General features: G+C 37.7%; 1 protein-coding gene across 3 annotated transcripts in view; it reads left to right on the top strand.

The window, feature by feature from the left end:
* The window catches only part of ATRNL1 (attractin like 1), a 531,556-nt gene extending 527,519 nt beyond the window's left edge, over window positions 1–4,037 (top strand). For all 3 annotated transcript variants that reach the window (XM_027692113.1, XM_027692108.1, XM_027692107.1), the window contains one exon: window positions 1,532–4,037. In XM_027692113.1, coding sequence (XP_027547914.1) covers window positions 1,532–1,656 — 125 coding nt within the window. In that variant the 3' untranslated portion in view covers window positions 1,657–4,037. The remainder of the gene's footprint in view (window positions 1–1,531) is intronic.
* The last annotated feature ends 23,690 nt before the right edge of the window (window positions 4,038–27,727 follow it).

Here is a 27,727-nt window from a genome sequence, read left to right as displayed (position 1 = left end):
TGTAGCAACACTTGTAAGTGAAAAACAATTTTTGCACAGTTTCTTAATAGAAAAGTGCCGTGACAAGGGATTGCATGAAAAATATTGCAAAATTGGATTCTGTGTAATAGATAAATTGAGTTTGATATTGGCTTGAGAATAACGGTCTATTAGACATGGTGAAAAGTATTTTCAAATGTTTCCTTGTAGAGTAGTTGGAAATTGAAATTTACTGGGCAGCATTACCTACATTATGGGTGTATGTAGATGCCATGATTTTGTTGCAGTAGAACATATGAATAACGTGAATACTCCTATTTCATTTGATTGCAATATCACCTGTGTGAACTTAAAAACTCAGAACTGCCATGTATTAAGCACGTTCTAATCACAGGATATCTGCAGAAGTCAGTAATTTCTAGAAAGGCTGAAGTAACAAGCAAATGGAAGACTAAATTCTCAACCTACTAATTTCTTAGGTATAAAGGGGAAGCCAAACAAGGAGCAGCTGAGGTCACTTGGTCTGTTCAGTATGGAGAAAAGACTGAAGGGAAACCTCATTGCAGTTACAACCTCCTTGTGAGGAGAAGAGGAAGGGCAGACATTGATCTATTCTCTCTGGTGACCAGTGAAAGGACCGGAGGGAATGGCCTGATATTGTGTCAGGGATGGTTTAGTTTAGAGATTAGGAAAAGGTTATGGTGATTGGGCACTGGAACAGGCTCCCCAAGGAAGTGGTCACAGCACCAAGGATGCCAGAGATCAAGAAGCATCTGGACAATGCACATGGTGTGATTCTTGGGGTTTTCCTGTTCAGGGCCAGGAGCTGGACTTAGTGATCCTTGTGGGTCCCTTTCAACATAGGATATTCTATGATTCCTAAGCATGCCTGTCCATGCCCTTGGTAATACCCTGTTAGGATAATAAAAGGTCATGAGATATCAACAAATTAACCAGAATCTGAAAAAGAAGAGTTTTGGTGAGTTGACAGCATTTAGAATTTACCCAGGCCAACACCAACATGTTTCACTGCCTTTTCACAAATCTGTGCTTTCTGGAAAGACAGTTATCTTTTTGTTCCTCTGAATATTCCCCAATTAGGGAGGCATATACATTGCAAAGGCAAATATTCAAGGATAAAATTTTGTTCTAACTGTGGTCTCCATTTCTCTCTTACTTTTGGATAGTTTTATCCATTCCTAAATGCAATTCACAAACATTTAATAAGTGAAAATCTTTGTCAGAGAGCTGCTGGTCCATATAACCAAGAAAATGGTGATAAAGAGAGGTCATGCTAAGATCACACAGCAAATCAATAACAGTCAGTTCCCCTGATTTCCAGTCTGGTGTCTTAACAGCACTTTTTTCCTTCCACTGTTTCTTCACTAGGTAGCATTTAAGAAAGTGAGAACTTCTTATCTAAGTCTGAAATAAAACTGATCACTTCTGGGAAAGTAAAAAACTTGGCATGAAAGGAACCATCACACTGCTCTGGAATTCTTCTCAGGAAAGCTGAGCATTAAATTTTGTTTTTCCTTTATTTATCTTACAGGTCTTGCAATTGCAAGTGCACTGATAGACATTTCACAACAGAAGCCTGCGGACTGTAAAGATAAGAATTCAGGAGTCAGAAATCGAAAACATCACCTTTCAACACGTCAAGGAACTTGTGTCTGAGATTCAAAAACTACAATTGTATATTCTGTAATGTTTTCTTTTTAAATGGCTTCCATTGAAAGCTCTACTACAGCCTCAGTTTTTTATGGAGGCATATCTATGAATGAACATATGAGGTACTGTGCTCTGTTCTAGTCACACAGCCTGCTATACCCCAAAGCAGAACAAACCTATGGTAGGTGTGAGTATGTTTGATGAGCTTTAATAAAAAGAATGGATCCTGGTATCAACAAAATACTAAATAAAATACCTAGTATTCTTAATCCTGAACATATCAGAGCAGAGAAAATCCTTGAACACAACTACGAAAAACTTTACATTGTTTTGTAATGTAGAAGCAAATTGTATAATTGAAAACCGAGCGAATTCCAGAAAACTAAGGGAAATTTTTGTATAGCTTAATGTAACAACAAGAATTGTACAGTTCCTTCCTTGTAATCAGCATGAAAATTTCTTTCCAGCAAGCAGGAACTGAAAAGGATCATTTGGATTTAGATGTTCTTTTATCATTGCCTGACATAGATAGGCAGCTTTTGAACTTAGCATAGGTGTAACCCAAGAACACCACATGTTAATATTTGAAAGATAATTCCATTAAAATAGAATAATTTGAGCATTTCACGATTGTTTTTCTTTACACTGAAAACACCTCATATACATAATCTGTGCTGCAGCAGAGTGATGGGGGGCTTTCATGTCTCTGTACCTAAGAGTTTGTCCTGAATTCAGAATGATATATTTTACAACGAGGGTCCTCCATGCCAGCTAACTGATTAGCAAAATTAATTGAGCATGGAAAAGCTTTTTCTGCAGTAAAATTTCCTTTTTTTTTTTTTTCTGAGACAGTCTCCAAGATTGCAAGTCTAAGAAGAGTTGAACTTGTTGTTATTCAACCTGTTTCCATTTCAATTTTGAAATTTGCTGGTATCTACATATTGTCCTGACCTCTAAGCAGAAGAAATAAATCCCAGTCAGCACTTTGGCCTTTGTTTTATAATACAGTATGGATTTTTTCCCTCCCAGATGCAGAATTTCATCTCCTTCTCACTTTCATACCCGTTACATAAATTAATTAAATAAATAAATACTTAGAAATCCAAGTTGCTTCCAACAGTGGTTCTCAAATCCAACATCCAGTATGGAACCTCACACAGTCAGTACTCAACAACAAGAAGCAGATGAAAGAGTTTCCTTTCCAAGGGACATTAGTCTTTTGGGGGTTCAGTAACCACAACAGATAACCCAGCAAACAGCTTTAATGGCCCTCAGTCTTTTTATTTACTCAAAATTTATTAATATATATAAAAGAGCAAGAGAATGTTAAGGGGTAAGTAGCAGATGTGTCATATTCTCATTTACACATTACACATTGACAGCAGTATAATATGAAACTAGTAGTTTTGTACAAGGTTGTTGAAAGTATAGTTTCTCAACTCCAAATTTGCCACCATACTAGTGCAGGAGAGTGATACAGAGGTATAAATGTCTCATGATAGACTTTTGGTACATATGAAAGATATAAAGCGATAATTGATGTTTACTATTATATCTGTATTTTTTATGTTCTTTTTATTTCAGGAAGATGATGACATTTTACTGTTTATAGTTGACAACATAGTTACTTGCATGCCATGGTGGTGCAGTAGCAGTAATAAAGCCCTGTCGTGAGTTGTGTTTATTTCCTAAAGCCATTCATACATCAAAGTACTCAGCTTAATTTGGATGAGGACTAAATGTAAAAAGAATTATAAAAAAGGAACGATTGTACAGTATGTAGTTATATCTTATACAGGAATATTAGGTTGCATCTAACCATCTCTATTGTTTTGATAAATTATGCACTGATGAATTATGGTATAATTAATTCTTATACTGGCATGATTGTTTCAGTATTTTCATATCTTAAAATAAGATTATTATCTTAAAAGAATGCCATCACAATCTTGGGACTTTTATTGCCTATTCTGACCTCATATAACTTAAAACTTTAAAAATTCCTTTTTAAAACTTCTATTGGGAACTTTCAACAAGTGCTACTTATAATAGAAGAAAAATCATCATTGGAAGACAACTTTCTACCAGTTTTAAAGTTAATCTGTTCAAATGAATATAAACTGATGGAACTGGTTTATATGATGCATACACTTATGAAAAGGAAAGAACCACTTGTCTGGAATATATTACTAACCCTGTATTATCCTCAACCTAAACATTTTACATGAGAAATACACAGTGTGTGTTTTGTGAATATACTGGAAACTCCATCCACAGAAAGACCACATGGTCCTGTAGAACATTTTTGCCTCTACTCACTCATAAAGGATTACATTCCTCTGTATCTCAACCAGAGTTTGAAATATACTTGAAAAGCAGGTGTGAGTTTTAAAGGGATTCAAATATTTTATTGCAACACTGAAGATGGGCAAATAACGATCAGCCATTTTATTGTGTTTTCAGGTGAAAATGTTATTTTATTGTACAAGAAAAGCATGTTTGTCATGGGATCATTCAGCATTTCCCTTCATTCTCAGAATTTTTTTTCTAAAGTATCTTTCTTCTCCCAGGATCCCTGATTGCATGCAAATCAGTAAACTCATATAATAATTAAATAAATAAAAATACTTATATAATGGCCACACTTAAAATACAAAAAGTTTGCAAACACATCTCAAACCAAAGTTTCAGAATAACACTTACAGCCTTCTTTTTGAAAGGTATAAGTAGCCTAAAATGTCTGATAACTACATTTTGTTAGTTGTTGGCAAGTGCAAACTTTTTAGTAATGACCACTGTATATCAGATAAGATGTTTTATGAACTGTCACATTATGATTGCTTCATGAAAAGGCCATTTTTTTTAAACCCTTTTCTCCAATTTAACTTTGGAACCCTTTTTTAGAGTCAGAAAATGTTGAATGGCCTGTTTTAATGTGATTTATATTGGATGAAAAATAAACAAATAAGTGCTGTTCTGGTAAGTAAGCCCCACTGAAGTTCTGACTGTCAGGATTCAACCTCCACCCCCTCAGTCCATGGATTCTGCTGAGGGAAATTCAGCAGCTATGAATTACTATTCCAAATATGAGATAGACTGTCCATGGTAGCATAGGTTTACTACTTCAGTTCCTCTCTGTACTTGTATATTTATATAAAATCCTGAAACTACTTAAATCAAATTTGTGCACACATAAATAACACTTTGCAATATTTGCTTCCATTCGTTGCATTCCTATGAAATGTAATGAAATGTTTGTTCACCTATTAAAAAAATGGTTATCTGTATGTTGCCACTCTTAAAATTATTTATTAAAAAAAGGTCAAATTCTAGACATATTAAGGCATGAATATACCATTAGTAGGGAGCATTCAGATTCATCTGATTTGAGAATTTTCATAGCTGACTGCTCTCTTTATAGATAGAGTATCCTCTTATTTTCCCAAATCAAAAACATTTCAACAAGTTCAGAATGGGACATGGAATTTGTTATGTGAAAAATCTGAAGCAACAATTATTTTCTAAATCATCTAATGTAGAGGCTGGAATCCTGATGGTAAGAATTTTAGTTTGGGATCACTTTAACAGATGTTCAATCTTTATGCATAATAACTTTCATAGTATTCACATAAATTATAAAATCATTATGTACCTAATTTCATTACCAGTTTTTTAAAAAGCATCTGGAAATTTTCTTGACAATAAAGGAAAATTCTCTATTAAAGGTAATTAACAATCCCTCTTTTTTGTAAGCAAAGAGTTCCTCTTAAGAATGCTTGACATTACTGGGGAAAATTAAATACATTAATGATTTTTTTCAGTCTCTGAAGTGCAGCATTACCTGAAAAACTGTAGTTTGCTGATATTTACTTCAGATCATCTCTAGAATAAAGTATGGAATATCTAAGGCTATTTTAGGTGCTTATAACAAATAATAGCAAGCCCACTTTGTGTGCAGGTGGCCAGAATTTCCCATGCTGTCTTCAGCCGTACTTGCTCATTAAATACTAAATAAGAAGAACAAAGCTGGGACAAACAGGCCTCAGAATCTGGACTTGTATAACTCAGGGCCATATGTTATTGCAGCTTTTCCTATTTGATGCTACTTTACTTTCAGAATGAATGATTTTATTTCTATTTGACTGCCTATATGGCCACATGTGGCCATTTCTATGGCTACAGGTATTTCTGATGTAAAAAATCATCATCTCTCATATATAGTTGAAATTCTAGTGATCCTCTGAAATCTATTGTGAGGCTGAAAGGGGTCTATTATTCCCCCAGGCTTGGTCATGTATGTTGGGGCTCGTTCATTTCTTGGTACAAAACATCACCTTGCACCTCTTGATATGTTAATGGGTAGCAATGATGGAAAAACCAAACAACCATTTTTAAAGCACACAGGAGGCACATGTGTTTATGTGTGTGTGTGTGTCTGTGTCTGTGTCTGTGTCTGTGTCTGTGTGCATATATATATGTATATATGTATATATGATTATGTAATTGGTTTCACAGCTGATCTAAATCAGAACATTTTCTCAGTTTCCTCACATATTCTCATATAGTATATTGAATAGTATGAAGACCTTAACTGAATCAGTGAGTGTTTATGCCTATAATAACAGCCATTTCAACGGAAATAAAATCTTAAATGTATTTGTCCTTCTCAGTAAGGATATAGAATTTTGCTTGAAATATTGTAAAGAAAATGTTATCTATTATCAATTGTTATTATCGGTCAGTATTTTCAGCATGTCCAAGACTCAGTGCAGGAAGAGAGACAAGTGTCTCCCATTCTTTTGTATCTTTTCTTTTTTAATATATTTTCCTGTAACAGTTTTTACATGCTACGGCCAGAGTGAATAATACAGAAAGAATATGAATGTTGACAGAACTGCTACTCAACAATAACTGTTTATCTTTCTGTGATATCATCAAAGCAATGCTTGGCTATATTATTTTCCAATTTTAGCAAATGCCATTTTCTAAAAGACCTTTCATTAAACAAGAAGCAAGAAAAAGCAAGATGGAGCTCTTCAAGACCTAGAAGATATCACAAACATCTTATTCTACTGGAGGTCTGAGTCTTTTTAGCATTTATTCTCAGATCAGTAATTATCAAAAGTCATTGTTATTATATGATTTTAGGGATTAACATGAGGCACAAATTATTTTTTCATGCAAAGTCCTGAAGTTCTTTTATGACATTCAGTTATAAAATATACTTTAGAAAAAAGAAACACAACTTTGAACATAATGTTTAAGATAACCAGTATGGATGTTCTTATGAAAGAACTGTACACAAACTGTCTGTGCCTTAATGCTTTCTCTCAGACATGAAATCTGTTAATACTCCTGCAAGTTTCCTCTTCCCCACCTTCCCAAAGCACAAATGGTCAGGTATAAAAATCTTCTAAATGTATTAATACAGGTGATTTTTTTTTTCTGATTCTAAATAGATGGTTAGAATATGGCAAAAAAGTTTACTAACTGAGTTCTTAGGAATGACAAAATTAACCTTACTAATGACATGGGAATATTTAAGATTAATTAATTAATGTTTACAGAGTACTCAGAGCTCTTTACTGATCTAAAAATAACAGTCACTGTAAGAGTGTATATTTTAGTTATTAGGTTATTTAGTATCAGATTGATTTCATAGTGCTAGATGTTAGTTTTTTAAGCCACAACTTGAGACATAATAAAAAAAAAGTATTTTCTGTCAGATATTCATACTCTTTGGCTCTTCACACAATAGCGGTCACAGAATTTGCTCTTGATTTTTCTTATCAGTGTAATTTTCCTATTGTTGGTAAATATTTTACTAATCTGTTCCATTTACTGATATTTTTGATTAATCAGGCTTCTTAGATGTCAGATTTTATATTATTTCTTCTTTGTTTTTCTTCTTCAAGTACCCATTTTTGTACAATAACTTCTGCTTCATTCCCAGTTGCTCAGACAATAGGATCCCAAAGGTGCTCCACTATTTTGTTCACTGTAGTCTGAAAATATCAGTGATTGCATCATTTTAACCATGTCGAAGAATATCAGGGATGATTCATTTCCATGCCTTTATCCCTCATTTGTATTAAATGGGACAGAGATTTTACACCTTCTTCATGCTTTATCTTCTTCATTGCAAATTGTGACTATGCCTGTTAAAAATTTTTTATGGAGTTATAAGTTTCTCCAGTGTAGCTCAAAGGCCGTGATACAGCATTGTAAGATTTCTTAGTCTAGAAGTGTGTGTATTCATTCTAATTATAGTGTTATATCTCATTAAATATATCATGAAAATATTTAATATTTGGTAGAACTCTTTTCCAGAATCCCCATTGATATTACTGAAATGTTCCTACTTTATAAAAATAAACAAATAAAACAAGCAAACAACAAATAAACAAAACCAAGAAAAACACAAACAAACTAACAACATAAACAATCCCCCCCAAAAATGTAAAGCCTTCTGAGAAAGCTTTCTAGACTTTCAGAAAAAGACAGTCACTCACTGTACTGTCTTTTACATTGCATTTTTGAAAATCACCTTCCCATGCTCTTAAAATTTTTCCTATATTGGAAATCAACAGAATTACTCTGTACAGCCTTTGGCTTCCTTTACCTCCTTCTGCTTTTAATAATTTAATGGCAACCCTGTCAACACATGGTGCCAATTTCTTCCCGAAGGGTTGTAATTGACTCTTGGATCTCTTCAGAGCTGAGCTCCACAAACAAGTCACATCAATCCCTCTGTAACTTCCTTCTTTAAGAACAAAGTATTTTCATTGTTCAGCAGATTACCAAAGAATTACACTCTTTTCTCCAGGTGAAGATTCTACTTTCTTCTCAGGCATTAACCTTCCTCCTCTGCCTCATCCTCTCCACCATGCCCTTTAAATATTGTCTTTTGTAGTGGCTTTCTCTCTTGGCATTTTCTTTTGGTTCAAACTCATCGTGATCCCGATTCAGGGTCTGAAGGCACACACATCCTTGCCACATGCTGATCCTGATTCCTTTCCAGATTCTGTTATCTTTCCTCTTGGAATTATGCTGTTGGTTCCTTCAGCAGTTCTCCTGCAATATCTCCAATCATCTTATACTTAGTATCAGCATCATCTGCACACTTCAAATAGAAATATTCCCAAGGTTCAAACCTGTCCTTAGTTGTTGCTCAGCATTGCTTTATCTCTCAGAATTTTATTTGTAGCATATATGTTTAATTTGTCTCTGCTGGGACAAGGCTATTTCCTGTACAGACCTTTAAAGTTTTAACATCCAACCCACTCCCCTGCACAGCATTTTGGCTTCTCTTGTACCATATGCACTCAAAACATTCCATGACCTCAGGGTCCACCCTTTCCTTAGATCTCCGTAGTTTTATCTGCTTTCCCGAAATTTATTCAAAGTGTTTTCTAAGAATTTGTGCTTCTTTGTGAACAAAAGGCCTTCAAATCCAAGTAATATTGCTTCAATATGACCCCACTCCTTTAGCCTGCCCAGGTTTTTACAGTCAGCAGAGCTTTCAGAGTCATGTGTACCCAAGATATTGTGTTATGTCAAGGTCCAAGCAACTCTAGCTAGAGCTGGGGTGCTAAACCATTGCGTAATTTCTGTGGTGCAGTAGATCTGGGGGTTGATTTGTGCAATATTTGGAGGGCAAGAGGGAAATGTTTGAGAAATTGAAATATTTTAATTGAATAAATCATATTGCTGTAAAGGTGTTCTTGTTTTACTTAACCAGATTGCCATTTCATAGGGGTTGCCTCCCACTGTGCTTCTTCTGGTCCCATCAAAAGGAAAACATTCAGTTCTGTTTTATTCACCACTGAGCCACCAATATTGCTAATGGTAGACTACCTTGGTTTGTTCAATAAACTAATCCTTTTTTTCAAAAGGGGCCCTTAAAATTGTACAGCTTAATGGTAGCTCAAAACTGAAGCATTCAGAACTTGCCATTTACCCTGTCTTTGTTCAACCTTCTGTTAGAACAAACTGCTTTTGTTATAGAAATTACCAACCCAAAAGGAGTGCTTTGAAGCTTGGTTGGCTTTTGCCTACTTTGCAAAACCTTGCTTTGATGGCAAACAACACAGAATTGCAAAGGTTTCTTTATTTGTGTTCCTGTGACAGTGCAATGTGCAAGCAATAGTTTTGCTGTCTGGGAATATCAACTTGTTCAATTTATAGGCTCTAAAAATGAAGGCCAACAGAAAGGGCGTCAGTAGCTGTACCCATTAAGATTATGATTTCAACAATGAAACACTGGTTCACTAAATTCTAAGTAAGTAAAACTTAAGTGAACAACATTTAGCCTTCTGATTTCTTACTTGATTGTTAAGAGTGTGATATACAGGTGGAGTTCTGATTCACAGAAGGAGAGACAAAATAAAGTGCTAATCTAACTCATATTTACTTCTAATGGTACATCTATGCTCACACACACACATACATATATATATGGATCTCAACTATAAGAGTATTAGTTTGGCTCAAGGTCAGTGATCTTGCTTGCAAATATATAAGATAACTTTCTGCATAAAGAGTGCATTGTCTTCTAGACGCTTCAGGAGTTTTCCAACTTTCTAGTTTTACATAGACTAGCTAAAAGGCAGTTTTGCTTTATGAGTGGATACCATCCTTACTAATCAGGGAGAAGAATGATTCCAGTTAAACAGAAATTCATGGCTATGGACTGAAAAGAGATCAAGCAAGATGGTTTAACATAAGTGGCTGGATGGGCTGCTCCTGCACCTCAGGCTTAAGAGTACTAAGGCCAGGACGTGATATTTAGGTCAAGTTCTTTAACAGATCATAGAATTGTCATTCTGAGGTGTGTCAGCAAAAATTCCTTGATGACAGAGTAATGGCACAGGTTTATAGGAACTGGGAGCAAGCCCAAAGCTTTCCTGTGCTGTAGGGACTCTTTTTAAAATTTATTACTGTGGTGTTTATATTTATTGGGATAATCTTGTTATTTCAGCCGCAACCATTGTATTACATTGCATCAGGGTTTTGTTTCCCAAGGATTGTAAGGACACACTTATATAGTGTAATGTAGTATGGTGCAAATCTCTCCAGCTAATTCTAGGTGAGTTAGTCTGAGTAGCAGAAGGGCATAGCTGCATCAGCACTGTCCTGCACCCCTGCTAATAGCTTACTGCTCTGCCGAGCTAATTAACTCCATGAGACACCACAGGATATTGGCACTGGGACAAGCCAGCTTGTTCCCAGAGAGCTCAGGTAGCTCTGCACAGCATTTAATTTTGCTGTCCAGTTTTGCAGTTAGTAACACTTGCTGGATTATGCCAAAGAAATGTAAATAACAGCCCCACTCCAGAAATACACTCAGTACTATTGAGTGACGTTTTCCCGCAGGATTTATTCTACGAGCTGGTGAAGCAAAAGAAATGTTAAAATATTCATATTAGTAAGTATATTGTGCCTTTAAAAAAGTCAGTTACTCCTCCTGTGAAGGATGGCACTAACTGATTTGAGTCATAGCTTGAAAAAAAAAAGTCAGGAGAACTGTGTACCAAAGAACAAGCAACAAAGAAATAGCAAATAATCCTTGGATTCCTTTTGAGCCAGGTTTTATGAAATGTGTTTTGCCTTTCTTCTGCAATTTCAAGGTGCACGGTACCTACGTCTGACATTTTGTTGGATACTTCTCGGTAAAACGCTCCTGCTCCAGCTCCAAAATTACTTCAATTTGTATCAATAACGAACAGCTTTCATTCTTTTTCAGTCAGTGTTGGTATATGCAAAGCAAATTGAAAGCTATGGTCAACATAATAAACTGAAACATCTATCTCTTCCAGTCAGCCATTGCCTCGTACTTTTTTTCACTTTAGATAAACAATCTACAATGTGTTTACTGAGGCTTGTACTGATATCCCTCAACGGTACAGGCAAGTCTACTTTTATTCCAGCAGACACAGAGAATAAACCCACGGTGCAGAGTGCGTGCAAACCCCTTTGAAACCCAAGATTATTTGTTCTCTGACTGTTCTAAGGTAATTAAAGAGCATTGCATGTTTCTCAATTAATGATTCCTCATTCAGCTGGGGATCTTTGATGCTAATTTGTTTTAATCAGGACAGAGACTGCTAAAAAACTAAACAATTCAGTGAAGAGGAACTAGGAATTTTTAATCAAGTGGAAAAGATCTACATGCTATGAGGGACACATCCATCATAAGTTTTCACTTCTTGTTCATTTAACTTTGTTCTTTCAGGTCTCATAAAATGTTGCGTTAATCAATGCAAGAAAGTTTGTTAAGATGAAGAACATGTGGTGGTTTTTCCTCCATCTGATGTGAATATTTGTGGAAAAATGAGGAGCTGGAAAAAGAGCTATGGTATTAAAAAGCATTCACCACTGGTTCTTAGTTATGCGCTAAAGTTATAGGTTTGTGTTTTGTCAAATATCATATAGGAAGTTGTCAATCATAGTGGTCTTAAAAGGCTGGGGAGTTACTGGAAAAAAATAGTGGTTTTGGGGGGGATTGGAAGCTCTCAATTTAAATGTTAATTTTTTAATTATTTTGGTATCACACTACGTGCATACATTGGGCAAAATTACCTTCTGCAATCTTCTGTACATGGAATTAGTATTTCAAATGCTGCAGCCCATGCTACATGAAATCACATGGTTTCTGAGTAGACCATGTATATGCTTGATAAAATAATGTTTTATTCCTAAGTACATTTATTTATAGCCCTGAAGCAAAAGCACTTCACAGTTCTGTCTCTTCCAGCTGCTTTACCACGACAGACTTCATGTCTTCCATCATGCAAATAGTACCGATGTGTATATTCTACTCCCATGGTTTTAACAGTGAGGGGGGTGCTCCCAAGCCTTGACTTCCAGGGATCTTTAGCCATGTGACAGAGTTAAAGCCATGAAGGACACCTAAGTCCGAAAAGTAAATCTTCCTGAATAAGCAGTAATTTAGCACCTGTTCAATTTAAGGCAAGTTGTAGATGCTAAGGAATTTCCATATCAGGAGAGGCATTTTATGGCTTTGAGGTTTTTAGTGTTAGGAAACATTTTCAGATGACTAATTCTTATGTGACCTCCAGCACCTTCCCTTTTACTGCTTTTAATGCATGAATCCTGTTTTGGACCTGTACCTACAGAACCTACAGTTCTGAATCAGCCCCTGGTGAAGTGCTGTGTACTAAGTTCCAAACAACACCAAAAATATGTAGACAGCCAAGAAATCTAAATGGCTTCCTGCCACCTTGCCCTTCTTTCTTTATGGCTGTGAATCACTGTGTTTATTTTGGAGTTTGGGAGTCCAAATGAACAGAAAAACCCTGCCGATAAATTCCTAGTGACCTACCTTATGGATGAACTTTAAGCAGTTTAATACCAGCTGGGTTGTGGTTTTGGTAGGGGTTTTTTTTTGTTTTTTTGAGGTTTTTTTGTAAAAATCTTAAATACATCACAGTCAAAGGCAGAATTCTATGTTAAATGTTTCCCATACAAATGGAAGCACAGCTACCTAAGTTTTCTACAGAAGATCTCTTTTTTCACCAAAAGCTCTCTATACACTGTGAAAAACTACTCATATGTTTGAACTTATGCTAATTGAAAGATCAAAATTTTTCTTTCCTCAGTGAATACTCTGCTCTTTTAGTCTTCGAGATGGCTCTCCCATGTGCAAAAAATGAGCTGTAATTATGCCCAGCTCAAGGCAATCTCAGAATCTAAAATATCCTGCCAACCAGCGTGTTCTCAATCTGCCTTGTTAGTTCACAAAATTGTGCATGTGCCTTTGCTACAGTCTCAAACCTGATAATGTCACATCATTGGGACAGGAAGCATCCTCTGATTTTATCTGAAGTGACACCTGCAATTTCAAGTTCTAGCTTGATGAGATCACGTTGTCAGGGCTCCACGTAAGTGTGATCTTTCCTGATTTGCAATTGTATCTGTTTTGAACGGTCTTTACACTGTGCAAGCAAAAGCATATGATAATGTATTTTGTCAGATGCAAGGATAATGAAAGGGTGATTTTGTGTTTCCACTTTTAGGAAATCCAGTTCATGTGACTAAAATCACTTGGTTTTCTTAACAGTTCCACCCCATCTGTCTAATTCTGTTTGCACCTGGAAACTCTAGTACCTGCAAAATGTGAGTATGTCAAGGTAGTTCATCCCCTTCATAAAATAGATGAGACTTATTACCTTTAAACCTCTACTACTTCCATGAAGCTCTGGGCTATAAAATGGTTCACACATGCTAGAGTTGTTAAAACATATATTATGCCTTTAACAGAAATATTTAACATAGTAAAAGCTTGTAAAGTTGAAGAACATTTAAATACCTACATTGTGTTATTGGCAATAAGAATTTCTGTAATATTTAAAACCAGGAGACTTTCAAGTCACATTTCAAATGTTTTTATTCATTATATTAATTTTCTTTAGATTTACATTATAAGGGAAGGAAAGAGCTGTTACGAATGCTATATTTCCCTTTTTACTGTATAGATTACTGACTGAATCCTGTAACACCAAGTAAAAATATAAGAGGGGAGAAATATTGCCTATATCTAACCTATTAAGACTCCAGGACTCCCTGAACAAAACTGTGGTGGTAAGGTACAAAGGCTTAGATCTTCAATCCCCATTTAATATGCATAATGACAGAGTGTACATCAATGCAGATGACTAAGACAAAGAGCAAGTTTTGACCTCTTCTGTAACAATACCCTGATAGCGTATTGATTTGTCTGGATTATGGCACGTGGATCATAGTAACAAGCAAGACAGAGCACAGCTATTTGACTAAATTACTGCAAAGCCAAAAAGTAAAATAGTATTTGTCCATTTAAAGTGGTGAAAATAGAAGGCAATAAGAATCTAGAGTACTTAACTTTTCTTGGATAATAAGACGAGACTGGAGACTTGGGCCTGAAAGGTTGGAGGAGTGGAAATAAAGGAATTTCATGGCAAGCAGTTCTGAAATCCATACAAAACCTTTGGCAATTATTTTTTTCAGCTGGTTATTATTCCTAAACAGTCATGTTCAAGCCAGAGGAAACACAATTTCTAGTTTGTAATTGTTATTCCCATATTGCAATAATTGTATCCCTCCTAGTTCAAGTTTAGATAAATATACAGTTTTGTTGTATATCACATACTGATTTATGACCCAGATAAATCACTAAAAATTAACCCTAAACTGTTGCATTTGGACTGACTCATCCTAGACAAATACTATTTCTTTAATAATGAAAGCAAGCCCAAAATGCATTGTATTGTATTGTAAGGGAAGTGACAGTTCTGCCAAAACCCTGCACAACTTGCAAGATGCAGGCTCATGTGAGATTACTGTATACTGTGCTGACTAAGAAAAAGAAAGGACAGAATCAGGTTATCGTGATGCTACCATATATGTTAGGCCATTCCTGAGATGAGAGATGCATATGTAGTGCTGCCTCTGTGCATCCCTTCCAGAGTCAAAGCACTCTTCAACTTTTCCTTGTATTTTGGGGTCAAAGTAGAAAGAGGCCTCTCTCTATCCAATGAATAGGATATTGAAAGGTTTTTGACTGAATATTATCATGGCACATTTATCACAAAGCTACTCAAATTCATGCATTTGAAGGAGAAAGCTGTCTTGCATTTTTTCTAAGGGACTGGATTTCTTCTAGTTGCACAATGTGGTTTTGTATTTATTCCCATGATGATGTTTAAACTTTATGGCTGGATAGTCTAAAATATTATTAGATGGCAACAATAGCTTCCAATCTATTGCCTGGTCAGCTAGATTTTTATTGTTTAAAACAGCTTAACCTTTCCCTACCATTTTATAGTGTATGTAGAGCTTATTCCAACCATTTTATGTTTTGGCTGAAAGACATATTTAGTAGATAGATTTCAAAAGTACTGTGATTGAAAATCTGTATCCTATGGAGACATTTGCAGTAATCTGTTCTTAGCCTAATGCTAGTTATTCTTTAGCAATGATCTCAAAGAAAATACAAAATCTCTGCTAGTAAATATTGAAGGTGACATAAAAATTAGTGGAGTGGTAAATAACGACAGGACAGATCATTTCTGTGTTCTGGATTTGCATCACTTCATAAGCTGAGCTCATCTGAACAATATGCATTTTAATGCAGTCAAATACAAAGTCATATGCCTGGGAACAAAGAATTCCAGTCACATGTACAGAATAGCAGAAAAGTACCCTTGAAATACAGTGATATTGATGAAGATTTAGAGTTTGTGATAAGTAGTGTCTGAATATGAGCTCCCTGTTCAATATAACGGCCAAGAGAAAAATTAGCTTTGAATGGGTAAGCAGTGAATGTCAAGCAGGAGGGAGATGAGTTCATGGTATGACTGAGATAATTGCTAGCATTCTTTGTCCAGATCTTGTTTTCAGACACTAAGAAAAAATCTGAAAAAAAAGTTAAAAGGTTCAGAGAGGAACAAAGGAATGATTCTGAGCCTGGGGAAGAGAAGTTCCAATAACATGTGATTTAAGAAAATTAATCTATCCAATTTATCTAAGGGTAGGTTATTAGGTGAGTTGATACCAGTCTTCAATATCTACATAAAATATCTGTTTTACAATTCTGAATATCTGTGAATACATCATTAAAAAGGGTAACGTTATCTAGTGGATGGAAGCTGGAGCTAAGCAAATATGGACTTAAAGAAAACAACGCAGTGTTTTAAAACTGAAGGTAATTGATTACCAGAACAATTTATCCAGTATCAGAATATATTTTCCCCCTCTGAATATATTTTTGAAAAATGTACTATTGTTTAAACAGAAGTTAATTTAAAATAGATTATCATAATGATCCCTTTGGTTTTACAATCCATTAAAGAGATATTACAAATCTCCAAATATGACCCAGAATGCAGATTTTTGTTTGAAGAAAATGTTTACAAAATGAAAGACCTATAGGAATATGTGCTTCATTCATTTTAAATCTCCAAGAGAAGTGTTTAAAAGAACTAAGAGACCTCTAGTGATAGCTGCAATGCAAATATTATGTATCAGAATTTAAAAGGGAATCCAGAAGAGCAGTGACAGGAGTTTCTGCTAACTGTCTAAGCTGTCCCAAAATGCTGAAGGAAAATAGCAAACTGGGAAGGCATGGCAGTAAGAACTGAAGGCAGTAATAGCATAATTATTGGGATATTGCTTGTAATAAGTCTTGATTATTGCCATTTTTAACTTGCCACTGGCTTTCTCTTTTTACCCCTGAATGTAGCCAAGATTGTGAAATAAAACTATAGCCATTAGATGAAAGACTTTTTCTGAGACATATTTTGAAATATTGGTATCACTGCTCTGTATTTCTGTGGCTTGTCATGTGAAAGAAATGAAGAAAAATATTAGTGAGCCATTAGAAAATGTTTGACTCTCTAGAGCTGCTCTATACTGTCATGCAAAAGAACTGCTTCCATTGCTGAAGACACACAGGGTAAAAGATATTAGTATAGTAATGACACCAGAAAGGGTCAAAGGATGAAGGAGTAATGAGAACAGACATGTCAGAAGGATGAATAGGTGTGATCATTAATTTCACTTGAAGAGGCAAGATGTAGATTCTGGCAAGATTTAGGGGACAAGTAGAGGCTGAATATGATGCAATAGCTATAGGACGGACGAGGTGAACACATTTGGATAAGGCAAGAGACAAGAGAAACACTCTTCCTGCATGTAGCATTTATTCTTTTTTACAGGGTAACACCTCATTCTGCTGCAGGGTGAGCTCAGGGACAGAAAAGGAAAGAAGGCTGCCAAAAGGCAGACTGCTTTTGTCTGCCAGGTGTAGCTTTTCAAAAACTGCTCACCTCAGTTGATTCAGGGTAGCGTCTGTTTCAGAGCACACGATGCTAAATGCCATGACTGAACTACTTGTGAAAGAAAGTACCTAAGTACAGAAACTCATGAAAGATAAATTTCCTGGACTCAAGAACAGGAGCAACAACAAGAGTGTGTTCATCATTTCATACCTCTCCTTTGCTTCAGAGCCATTATTAACACTGCTCGGTAACGAGAATGTGTATAAATCAGGGGCAAGGATCTCAGCAGGGTCCCATCACAACAGCCCTGGAATCCTAGTGAGTGCATGTGTTGGTTTTATAGCATTCTTAAGCATGATACCTAATCACTTTCCTTGCTGGCTACCTACAGGAATGGAGTAATCCTAGAAATGCAGTGAAGATGAGAGGATATGTATATATGTTTTAGTGGCAAGGTCATGAGCACTGATGTAATAGCAATAATTATCCAAACAACTTTGACATTCTGATCAAAGACACCCAAAAGCAAAGAGTTCAGTTACTTAGTTTAAGCTCCCGCATTTCAATTAACTTTCAAAGAAATCCTTCCTTCTAGGCTGAACAGAAATGAGTTATTGATGTAATTATACGAGTGAGGAGAAAAAACTTTAAATACTAGTTTTACCAGCTGATACTAGGAAACTATTTCTTTTCAATATCCCATTAAATGCTTTTTCTTCTTCTATTTGCCAGGGCCTCAGTTCAGCAAAACACTTAAATGTTTGAGGTAACTTACTCTATTCAACAAAACACACAGTTTCATACTTACCCATATGTCCCATTGACATTAAGCACATACTTAAAGTTAAGCACACAATTAAAGGCTTAGCTGAACTGGAGACTAAGCTCTTTATAAAAGAAGTTAGTTCACAAAGAGAAAATGAGCAAGGGCTCATTTCTTCTTAGTTGTGCTTTACAGCTAGATCTGTGCTTAAAGAGAACAGTGTCTAGAAAGAAATATTTAATCCTAATTCCTCTCGCAGGAGTCTCCAGACAGAGCCAGCTGCAAAGGAAGACTGATTGGAAAATTAGGATTTTAGACTAGCACATCAAGGGCCATCTATTCTAGTCACCCCATTACTGCAGACAACAAAGTTGCCTAGCCCTTGTTAGCTCTTCCTTGGGTATAGTGTCCACACAGATACAGAACTGAGGAACCGTTGCCAGCTGCCTGCCTAGTTACCTGGACCAAAACTAAGTCTTTGGGGGCATTTTATAGAAGCTTGTATTACTGGAAAAGATGTCACACTGTTGTAAAATCAGGAAGGTGAAACAATGCAATACGCATCCCTTTAGATTGTGAAATCTTTAAATAACAGCCATCTTGTACTGCTCTCTCACTTCTCAGAGTTCTTACTTAGATTCAGATGTGCTACAGACCCATCACCATGATATGACAGCGAAGTTCATAATTTACAGCATTAAGGTCTTGTTGCAGTTCTTCAAAAGTGTTTGAAAGAGATGATAATTTTCCTTTTTGAACTGTCAGGCACTTTTCTCCCAAATTCCCTAAACCATGGATTGATATCTAAGTGTATGCCTGTGTTATCTTTATACCTCACACCATACTCATAACTATTTCTGATTACTGATACTAATTTTTGTCACATATCACAGTTTGAGTTTCACATCACCTACAAGTCCTTTTCTTGCAATAAACAACATTACTTACGTATGCTTATCTCATTCGATAAACAAAAGATTCCAAGAGAATCTTTATGCTACAGTTGAATTCAGATAAATAGTCTTTTCAGCATTGCTGTGAGTACAAGTGACATTTTTGAACCAAAATTTAATAGAGAGCGACTGGAATAGCTGACTCCTGATTTTTTGTGGAGATAAAATGAAACTTCAGTCTTCAGACAGTCCTATCATTGATTTTAGTCTTTTATCTCCCATGAAAACATCCCCCTCAAAAATCATTTAGCTGTGGATTTAGCAAAAACAGAAAGCAGATTTTGTCTGTTTTCAAGCTACCCCAGTAATACAGTTATCTGACTTTATTAGGGCATACAGATGCTAGCTGGAGAACAAACCCACTTCTAAGCTGACTTAACCCATTTCTTACCCTGACAGGAAGAAATATATTTAGAATGTATCCTTGGCAAATCACATAGAAAGATCTCAGTGCTGGGAAAAAAATGGATGGGAAAAAAATAACAAATGGAATAATAAGTGAAATAAGGTGTGTGCCAACCTACAGATCAAGGTTCTACATTCCCAGCAACTCCCTGTGTGTCATCATATCCCTGTGGCTAACCATGTAGTACAGTTCTTCCCTTCCTCTGCCACCCATCCTCCTTGACTGTCATGTTTACTTGAGCATATCTGGTATTGCAAGCTGCAGAGAAGCATTTAATCACCTGTTTTTCACAGCCTGCCAAGACTCATCAAGTCCTGGGATAAACCTGTGTATGGTGTAGATGTGGTCCCACTCCTAGTACATGGGACCACCTACAACTAGGAAGGAAGAGCCAGGAGGTGAATACTGCAAACTCTCATCAGAAATGCTATTGTGCTCTTTCCCCTGCTGACTGTGGCCAAAAGCCCTGTCCTCATCAAGGGCCCATGTCAGTGTTTCTCTAGAGATGCTGTGTTTTCCCTGGCACATGATCTGGCTGGCCTGTGTTCCCTGCACCATGAGCTCTGGGACCCAGCTATCGTCATGTCAGACCACCCACATTCTTGTCCTCTGTGCTGCTCCTCATGAGTGCATTGTTGATAACCCTCAGGCTGTGCACACTTAAGGCAAGGCCATAGAGCAAGGCTGTCTATTCTCTGAGTCCAACACCACACTCTGCTTGGCAGGACAAGTACAGCAGTGTGTAAGCTACTCATGCTCTCTAGCCCCTACACATGCTCAAAAGTACTACTTGTGACACTGTGGTCTAGGAGCACACCTTGTCTTTATCACTGTGGACAGTGACTGTGCCTATGTGAAGCTTGCAGCTGACTCTGTGGGTACTCTGTGAGAAGAGCCTGTGCTCTGTTTGTGCCATGGAGTACATGGCTACCATTGTGTGCTTTGACTGTGCAGCCCTTATTAATCAGCCTTGTCAATATATGATAGTGGATACCAGACATGAAAGCCTTGGAGTATGGAACATGCAGATTTCACATGCGATTATCCTGGCCAGGTCATCTTCTTCTCTACCAGGGACACACAGGCCAGACTGCTTTCCAAAAACCTTAAGAATACAGTTGAAAAAGAGTATGGAAAGTCAGAGATCTCAGCTGCACAAATGGGGGCACTACAGCAGGACAATGTGCACAATGCCAGGGAGCCTCTGCATTGCTGCATGAACTTGTTGTTCTGCTCCCAAATTACTCTACCTACAGTATTGGACCTTCAATGCTCAGAATTTGCAGGTGCCTTGTTTCAGGAATGTGAGGAAATTCAAGTAGTGGAATGAATTTAGGGATGCTCGGCATGGTAACAAGGCAACAGGAAAAAACTTCTCTCTAGTTCAAGACAAACATAGAAGGGAAGGAGGGAAGAAACAAAATTTGCTTATGAATGTATAGTGAAGCCTGAAGTAAGTGTACTGGATGAAGAAGCAGAGAATTTATTTGCATTGCTTAGCTGTGTGTGGTTACGTTGTCTAGTAATTGGGCAACTAAAACCTTTGGGATGTCTTTCCCTAAGAGCAAGTTAAATGAAAGGCAGCAGCTACAGAATGAATGTGTGCAGAGGTGTGAAGAGGAGGACGAGGAGGGTAGAGGTTGGGTTTGTCAGTGTTCTGTGGAGTGTTCAGTGTTCTAAGGTGGGAAACTGCTGCTCTTTGTTTAAATGTCTGATCCCACAGTGGAAATTCTTACTGCTATTAAAAATGCAGTAGGGACTGAATTTAATTGCCTAGTTACTGAAGAGGAGAAAATGGTTACTCTATTAGAAACAATGGTAATAAGGTGATAGCTCAGGATCTTTCTTTTCTATGTTAAGGTCCTGATTCTCAAAGCTACTGAGTGCTAAGCCAATTTATACAGCAGGATCCATATGGAAACAGATTGGAAGAGGTCAAGTATTCCATGGCGACCTTTGCAGTCACCACTGTTAGCTGGTGCCTTTGTATCACCCAGTATGTCTCAGTGTGTACATCTCACTGTTTTCCCAGAGTTGCACTAGAGCCAGCAGCTGGAGTTGGCATATTTGCCTGTTTGCTAAAGGTAAAATGTTAAGGAAGCCAACTTTTGCTTTCATTTTGATAAAAGTTTGATTATACATCCTGTGCTAGTTGTAAGGCTGTTCTTTTGCTGTCTGTCTCTACACATGCATCTCTTGCAAACCACTGCTTACTGCAATGCTCTTCACAGTCCCTAGCAGCTGGTGCTGTGAACAAAGAGACTTATTGAGCACTACTTGATGCTAGGCACTGTTCCGGTAGCTGGAGCTGAGAGAACCACAAGATGATTCAGTGTTTGTTGGTCCCACACACCCCCACACCCCCACAACATGTGCTCGACACTGTCCTGAGCATGAACCCCAGTTTTCAGAGCTGCAGTTCAGCTACCCCATAGAAAGCACCAAGACAACTGCTGGTTGTTCCTTTGAACTGTTACAGCACCATGGGCTCAGGGTAGCAGTCAAAAATAACCAATATATGATTCCTATGTCCCCATGGGGAGATATATACCCATATTTCTCATCTCTCCCCTTACCTACAGAGTGTGAGTACAGGGACCAGTAAGAGCTGGGAGTGCAGCTCCTTCTTCCCTCTTTGCAGAGCACAGGCTCTGCTCTGGTTTCCCCATGCCATTTTGGTTCATTTTGGTTTGTTTTCCCCTCATCTAGCCCCTTACAAAAAAGTTATTGAAGAGCTCTAAATCGTAGGAGCAAGCCGTCCCTCTCAGTGTTTTGTTGCAGCCCATGTTTGCCTGGTGCAGAAAAGCCTGTGTGCAGCCTGAGCTGTGTACAGTACATAACAGATCTCAGAGCTGTACAGTGCTGAGATCATCCTGGAGATGCAAAAATAAGAGTCAGGCAGTGAAGATCTCTGACAGTCAATACATAACACCAAAACTGGTACAGGGAGAGTGTATGTGAAAGAAAATCATATGCAAAATTTAACGTGAAGTGCTGTTTGTTTGTGGGGTTTTTTTAAGATAGATATGCAGTTTCCATGGACACTCATTTTTATCTTAGAGTATATTTCCTTTTATTAAATATGCATAACCAGACTTGCTCAGGATGTGAAGTCTGGTGTTTTATTTTCTTTACATTGTCTCTAGGGAATTACTAATAGGCAAGCAGATTTCTGAAGACATTTAGGACAGTTTTACTGTCCTGCTATCAAAGATGTTTTAAGCCTTAGGAAGCCAGCCAGATATAAGGACAAAGAATGCAGAGAAGGTAAACTGCTGTATACAGTATGAAAGGCTCATCTCCCCCTAGCATGGCTCATTTTTCTAGTGGATAGATCTTTTCTTTCAACAGGTTTTCCCACTGTCTAGTCCTTCTCTTGTTTTGCCTTTTTTCTTAGCCTTAGTAGCAGCAAATAGTTATTAGTGATAAAATCTGATTGTCATGGGAGGTGTTGGCCATGTGACTTGAGAACTCATGGCTGCACGGGAAACAGGTGTGTGATGCAAAAAGGCCAAGTGTTTAAAAGGGGAGGAATTGGGAGGGGTTTTTTGTTTATTTCACATATATCTTGCTTTAGAAGAAGAACGTTTCAAAAGAGAAAAGGCCTCATATGCCTTTTAGAACAGCCTGGGAGGCATGGTGGTGTTTTTCTAAGATGTCATACTTTAGAAAGCCTAAGCAGTGAGTTACACTGAACTTAACACAGTGTATAACCAAAAAGTAGGTGTGTAGGGGGCTGGGGTGGATCCTATTTTTGAATTATTTTAAATTTTAGGGCAGAACAATTTCTTCTGGCTTGCTGATGAGAAGGAATTAGAGGTGACAGATTCTTTTCTGAAGTTTTCCTTCTGTTTTCCACTTAGCACATAAGCTCAGAGTTCATGACCATGTCCTCTTTAAAAAAAAAAAAAAAACCAAACCAAACCAAAAGCAGCGGATAACTTCTTTAAATTAATTTCTTCATTAATTTTTAGGAAAAAGAACTGGTGCCAAATTCAGCAAGTGTATTAAAAGCTATTGATACCACATTGTTTTATGTTCAGGTCCCCACCTGGTCATCTGGCCCATACCAATTTTTACATTACTGCAGCCTTCTGGAATCAGGGAACATACATTGCTCTGTCAGGTTAAATGGTGAGAACATCGTCAGAGTCTCACTGATGTGCCATTTAGAAAGGAGAAGGTGAAAAATTCAGAATTATTCTATCAACATCACTTCACTTTTTCCATTAAAAAGGTAGCGTATAGGGCAAGTTCCCCACAAATGTCATCACTTATATCTGCTTATACTGCAGTCTTCTATCTGAAGGCTCTCATGGTGTTTTTATCCATTAGCCTCTTCTTTATTGTGTCCATTTTATATTATCTTGGACACTGTATCAAGCAGCAAACTATGAAAGCTAAGAGACAGAGCAAAGGGCAAGTGGCACAGAGGTTGATGCAGGAGGTGACTCATTTGGCATTTCATCCTGATCAGATTACTGCATTTAATTTGGACATTGGAATCTGACGTCTTCTGACACTTCTCATGGCAGAAGGAAAGGTGGATAACAGCAGAAAATGAAATTCAGCAGGGAAAGAAAGATTTGTTGCCATTCTTTTGTATTGTTACACACTGACAAATGCAAAATAATTGCGTTCTAGCACAGGTATAGAATTTCTTGGCTGTGAGTAGGAGGCAGGTTACACTGAGTTTGGTGCATGACCTTTCTGGCAGTGGAGATCAGGCCTGAAAATGCATCTACAGATTGTATAACTCTGTCTTCATGACAGGCATGGACAAAGCAACCGAGTTATATGAGACCCTGGTGGCCTCAGTTCCTTCTCTCTTATACAGCAAGTACAGGAACGTGGTGAAACTCCATGGTCCAAACAAGCGTGTGGCCACATGCCTTCATGTCCTGTTATTAATCACTGTTGCTTTATATCCTGAATGTGAGTCAGGTAGTTCTTCAATAAGGCAGAAATGGATTCTGCATTGTGAAACCTTGCATTCCTACTCTCAGTGCTGGGACTTCGCAGGATGGGAAAAAAATCTAAAAAGGCATGGGTTTTTGCCTTTATCCATGTCTAGGTAAATACACACATCTGTTGCTCACCTGCCTCAGGGAACTCACTTCGTGCATCCTCCTCTTACCATCACTGCCCCGCTGTCTTGCAGCAGGCAGGGAATCACAATTAGCAATTAACATTGTTTCACTAAAGTGCCTTTAGAAGAGATTTTTTTAGCCGAAGCCTCTCAAGTGATAATGATTTCCAGCAGGGCTGACTGCCCAGCAGGGCTGGGGATAAACTACTTCGATCAGTGCAGCTCGCTGAAGTACATTAAATTTGCACTTAGTGTGGACACAGTTTTGAGTTACTTTTCACACCAATCTCCCTTGGCATAGAAGGGCAGCAGTGAGCTGCATTGCTTAAGGCATACAGACATGATAATACCTGTTTTCATGACAAACAAGGATTTATATCGAAGCCCCTACTCTTAGAAGGTGGTCTGTGCTCTACAACTGCCAGTGCTGAGTGTGATTAGTCAGCCCTAATGCTGAGCTATTAATGTGTTCCTCTTCTCTCATTATATCCCTTCTCCATGAGGCAGTCTATCTCTTGCATCAGTAATGACCAGCTGCAGAGCCTCAGGGTTTTCTCTAGCTACTTTTAACTGATCTAGCACTTCTTATTTTTTCCATGCTCTGCCCTTTCCTTGATTGGTAAATTCCCCAATGTCTTTAATCAAGCTGTGTTGAGCCTAGCAGCTCTGGCAAGTTTTCTTTTGTTTTAATAAAAGGTGAGCTTGTTCCCCAGGCAGGTTCTGCCAGCTCAATTTCAACTACTGCACATTTGTCTTAAAAAAGGGGCCTCCCATCTCACAACCACAGGCAATACAATATCCTAGGTGAACTCCTGCAACCTGCCCTTTCCCCTTCAGAGGAAAAAGGGACTTTTCCCTCCCACTTCACTGAGGTCAGTGTTTTTGCTGTGTGCATTCTTTGCTCACAGCTTCAGGCTAATGGACACAATGGGTTTAGTTGTGTGACTGCTGTTCAGCCCAGCCTTAGATCTCAGATGGCCGTTTGGGCTCTCCAGAAATGTCCTTAATTAATATTCTGACACTGATAATGTTCAAACCTGCAAAGCCAAAGTTAGGAATTTTTGAGATCTCTATGCCTGTCACAGTTTTCAGTCTCTCCATTTAAGTATTTGATCAAAGCTGGGAGCAATGTTTCAGGTAATGAGACTCTGGAAAATTTCACCTGAAAAGGAGAAATAATCTTCTTCTGATTTTGATCAGCATAGGTGAGTGGATTTGGTTAGCAGAATTTTTTTTTATTATTTCAAACTCTTCTTGAAATGTTACCTTTGCAGCCCCTCCTAATATTTACAAGCAGGCACACTTGTTATGGAACTGGAGGACAGGTGAGAGGAATCCAAGATAACTCACGAAGACTGAGAAGCCATATCCCCGCAACTTGTCCTGGCATTCCCTCTAAGATATGATGTTCCTTCTGTCAAGATTCTTGTCAAAACCATTCTTGGAATTTATATGTGTGGGGGGGTTAAATTTCCAGCCATCAATAAGGCCAGAAAATTCAAAGGGAAGGCTAATTATCAGGATTACTTATTTAGACACTAAAAGTGTGAAAATTGCTATTAAAAGCATCTCTGTAATTAATCTAGCCCTGTATAAATTGAAGTGATAAGTCAAGATGAGTGCAATGTAGGGCTGTTTCAGGCAGAAGAAATCAAAATTGAAATATTGAACCAAATGATGTGAGAAATCATCAAAATTTACAAAATGCAGTAATTTATTTAGTTCCATGCAACATAAACCAAAATCTGTCACTCTTTAAACACTGATTACAGAAAGCAGGTGATGACTAATTAACAAAGGTAGGAGGGATTTAGAAACCATCCTCCTGTCACTCAGTAGGTAATCAATTAGAATTAGTCACCACAACAAGGTGAACCGAAAGCTACTTTCCCTGTCTGATGGACACAGAAACCACCTCCCCACCTTCCAGGAGAAGAAGCTGCTGGATGCTATGGCGGAGCCTGTCCCTCCTGTGTGAAACATTTCAGCGCTCCTCAGAATAGTGAGGAAGGAAGGCTGAGCATGTGAACCCATGTAAGGGTTGGTATTTTCAGCTGTGATGTGGAACTGCCTCACAGGTCTTGCTCCAATTAACATTTGCTCATAGTGTCGGAGGAGAAACTACCACATGTCCCAAGAGGGATGTATGAACCCTTAAATCCAGGATGGGCTGGATCAGATCCTGTGCAGGTTTCCCTTAGGCATCACTGCAGTTACAGATATGTGGTTCAAACCAGACACCTCAAATTTCTCATTGCTCACCATTCTCTAATGTCTTGCTAGGCAGGAAGGCAGGGAAATGAGGGAACAGCTGCAATGGTCCATCTTGGCTGAAAGTACAACACCAAAATCCTGACAGGGTGGGAGATGGCATATTGCTTTCTGCTGAGATGAAGTGGACCTCAGTAAAAATTAATAGAGTGGGTCTGCATGAAATTCTTGGATCAAAGGCAACAAAACCATCTACCAGCTCTTCTAAGAGTCTTGGCTCAATATTTTTTTCTCAGATGGAACAATTAGGAAATTTGACCTGAATTCAGGAATAGTTTCTGGACAAGAGAAAATGTGTTTTCTAGTGACTTTATTATTGACTGAAGAAAATATGTTTACTTAGTACCACAGCAATATAAATAGCTTTTATCTCCATTACAAACAGACTTATTTTATCTATCAATGATGTACTTTAAATCTCATATTTCCTTTACAAAAAGGTTTGTTTTACCAGTGACTTACTTTAAATCTTGTAGTACAGTTCTGCCAACCCTAATTTTCTTTATGGCCAGATGCAGAACAAGGAAAAATAGGTGCTATGTACTCACATTCACAATCAGGAAAGCAGTGGGCTCCGCAAGCTTCCCTTCTCTGTTCAGACTTCTCTCTGCACAGAACAGAATGAGAGGGAGATATTGGGGCAATTCCTGAGGCTCTCTAGCCATGGAGGAGGGAGAATTGAAGTCAACTTGGTTAAGTGGGAAGCCCTGCAAATAGTGAGTGAGACAGAGAGGAGCTCAAGCCTAAGCCACTGTACAGGGCTCCAACAACTCTAGTGCTTCCTCTGCATTGGCCACCAATTATACAAATGTCATT

This window comes from Neopelma chrysocephalum, unplaced genomic scaffold, assembly GCF_003984885.1.
Source record: "Neopelma chrysocephalum unplaced genomic scaffold, ASM398488v2 Primary Assembly neopelma1_85, whole genome shotgun sequence".
Taxonomy (NCBI): domain Eukaryota; kingdom Metazoa; phylum Chordata; class Aves; order Passeriformes; family Pipridae; genus Neopelma; species Neopelma chrysocephalum.
This window is presented reverse-complemented; position numbering and strand designations above follow the sequence as displayed.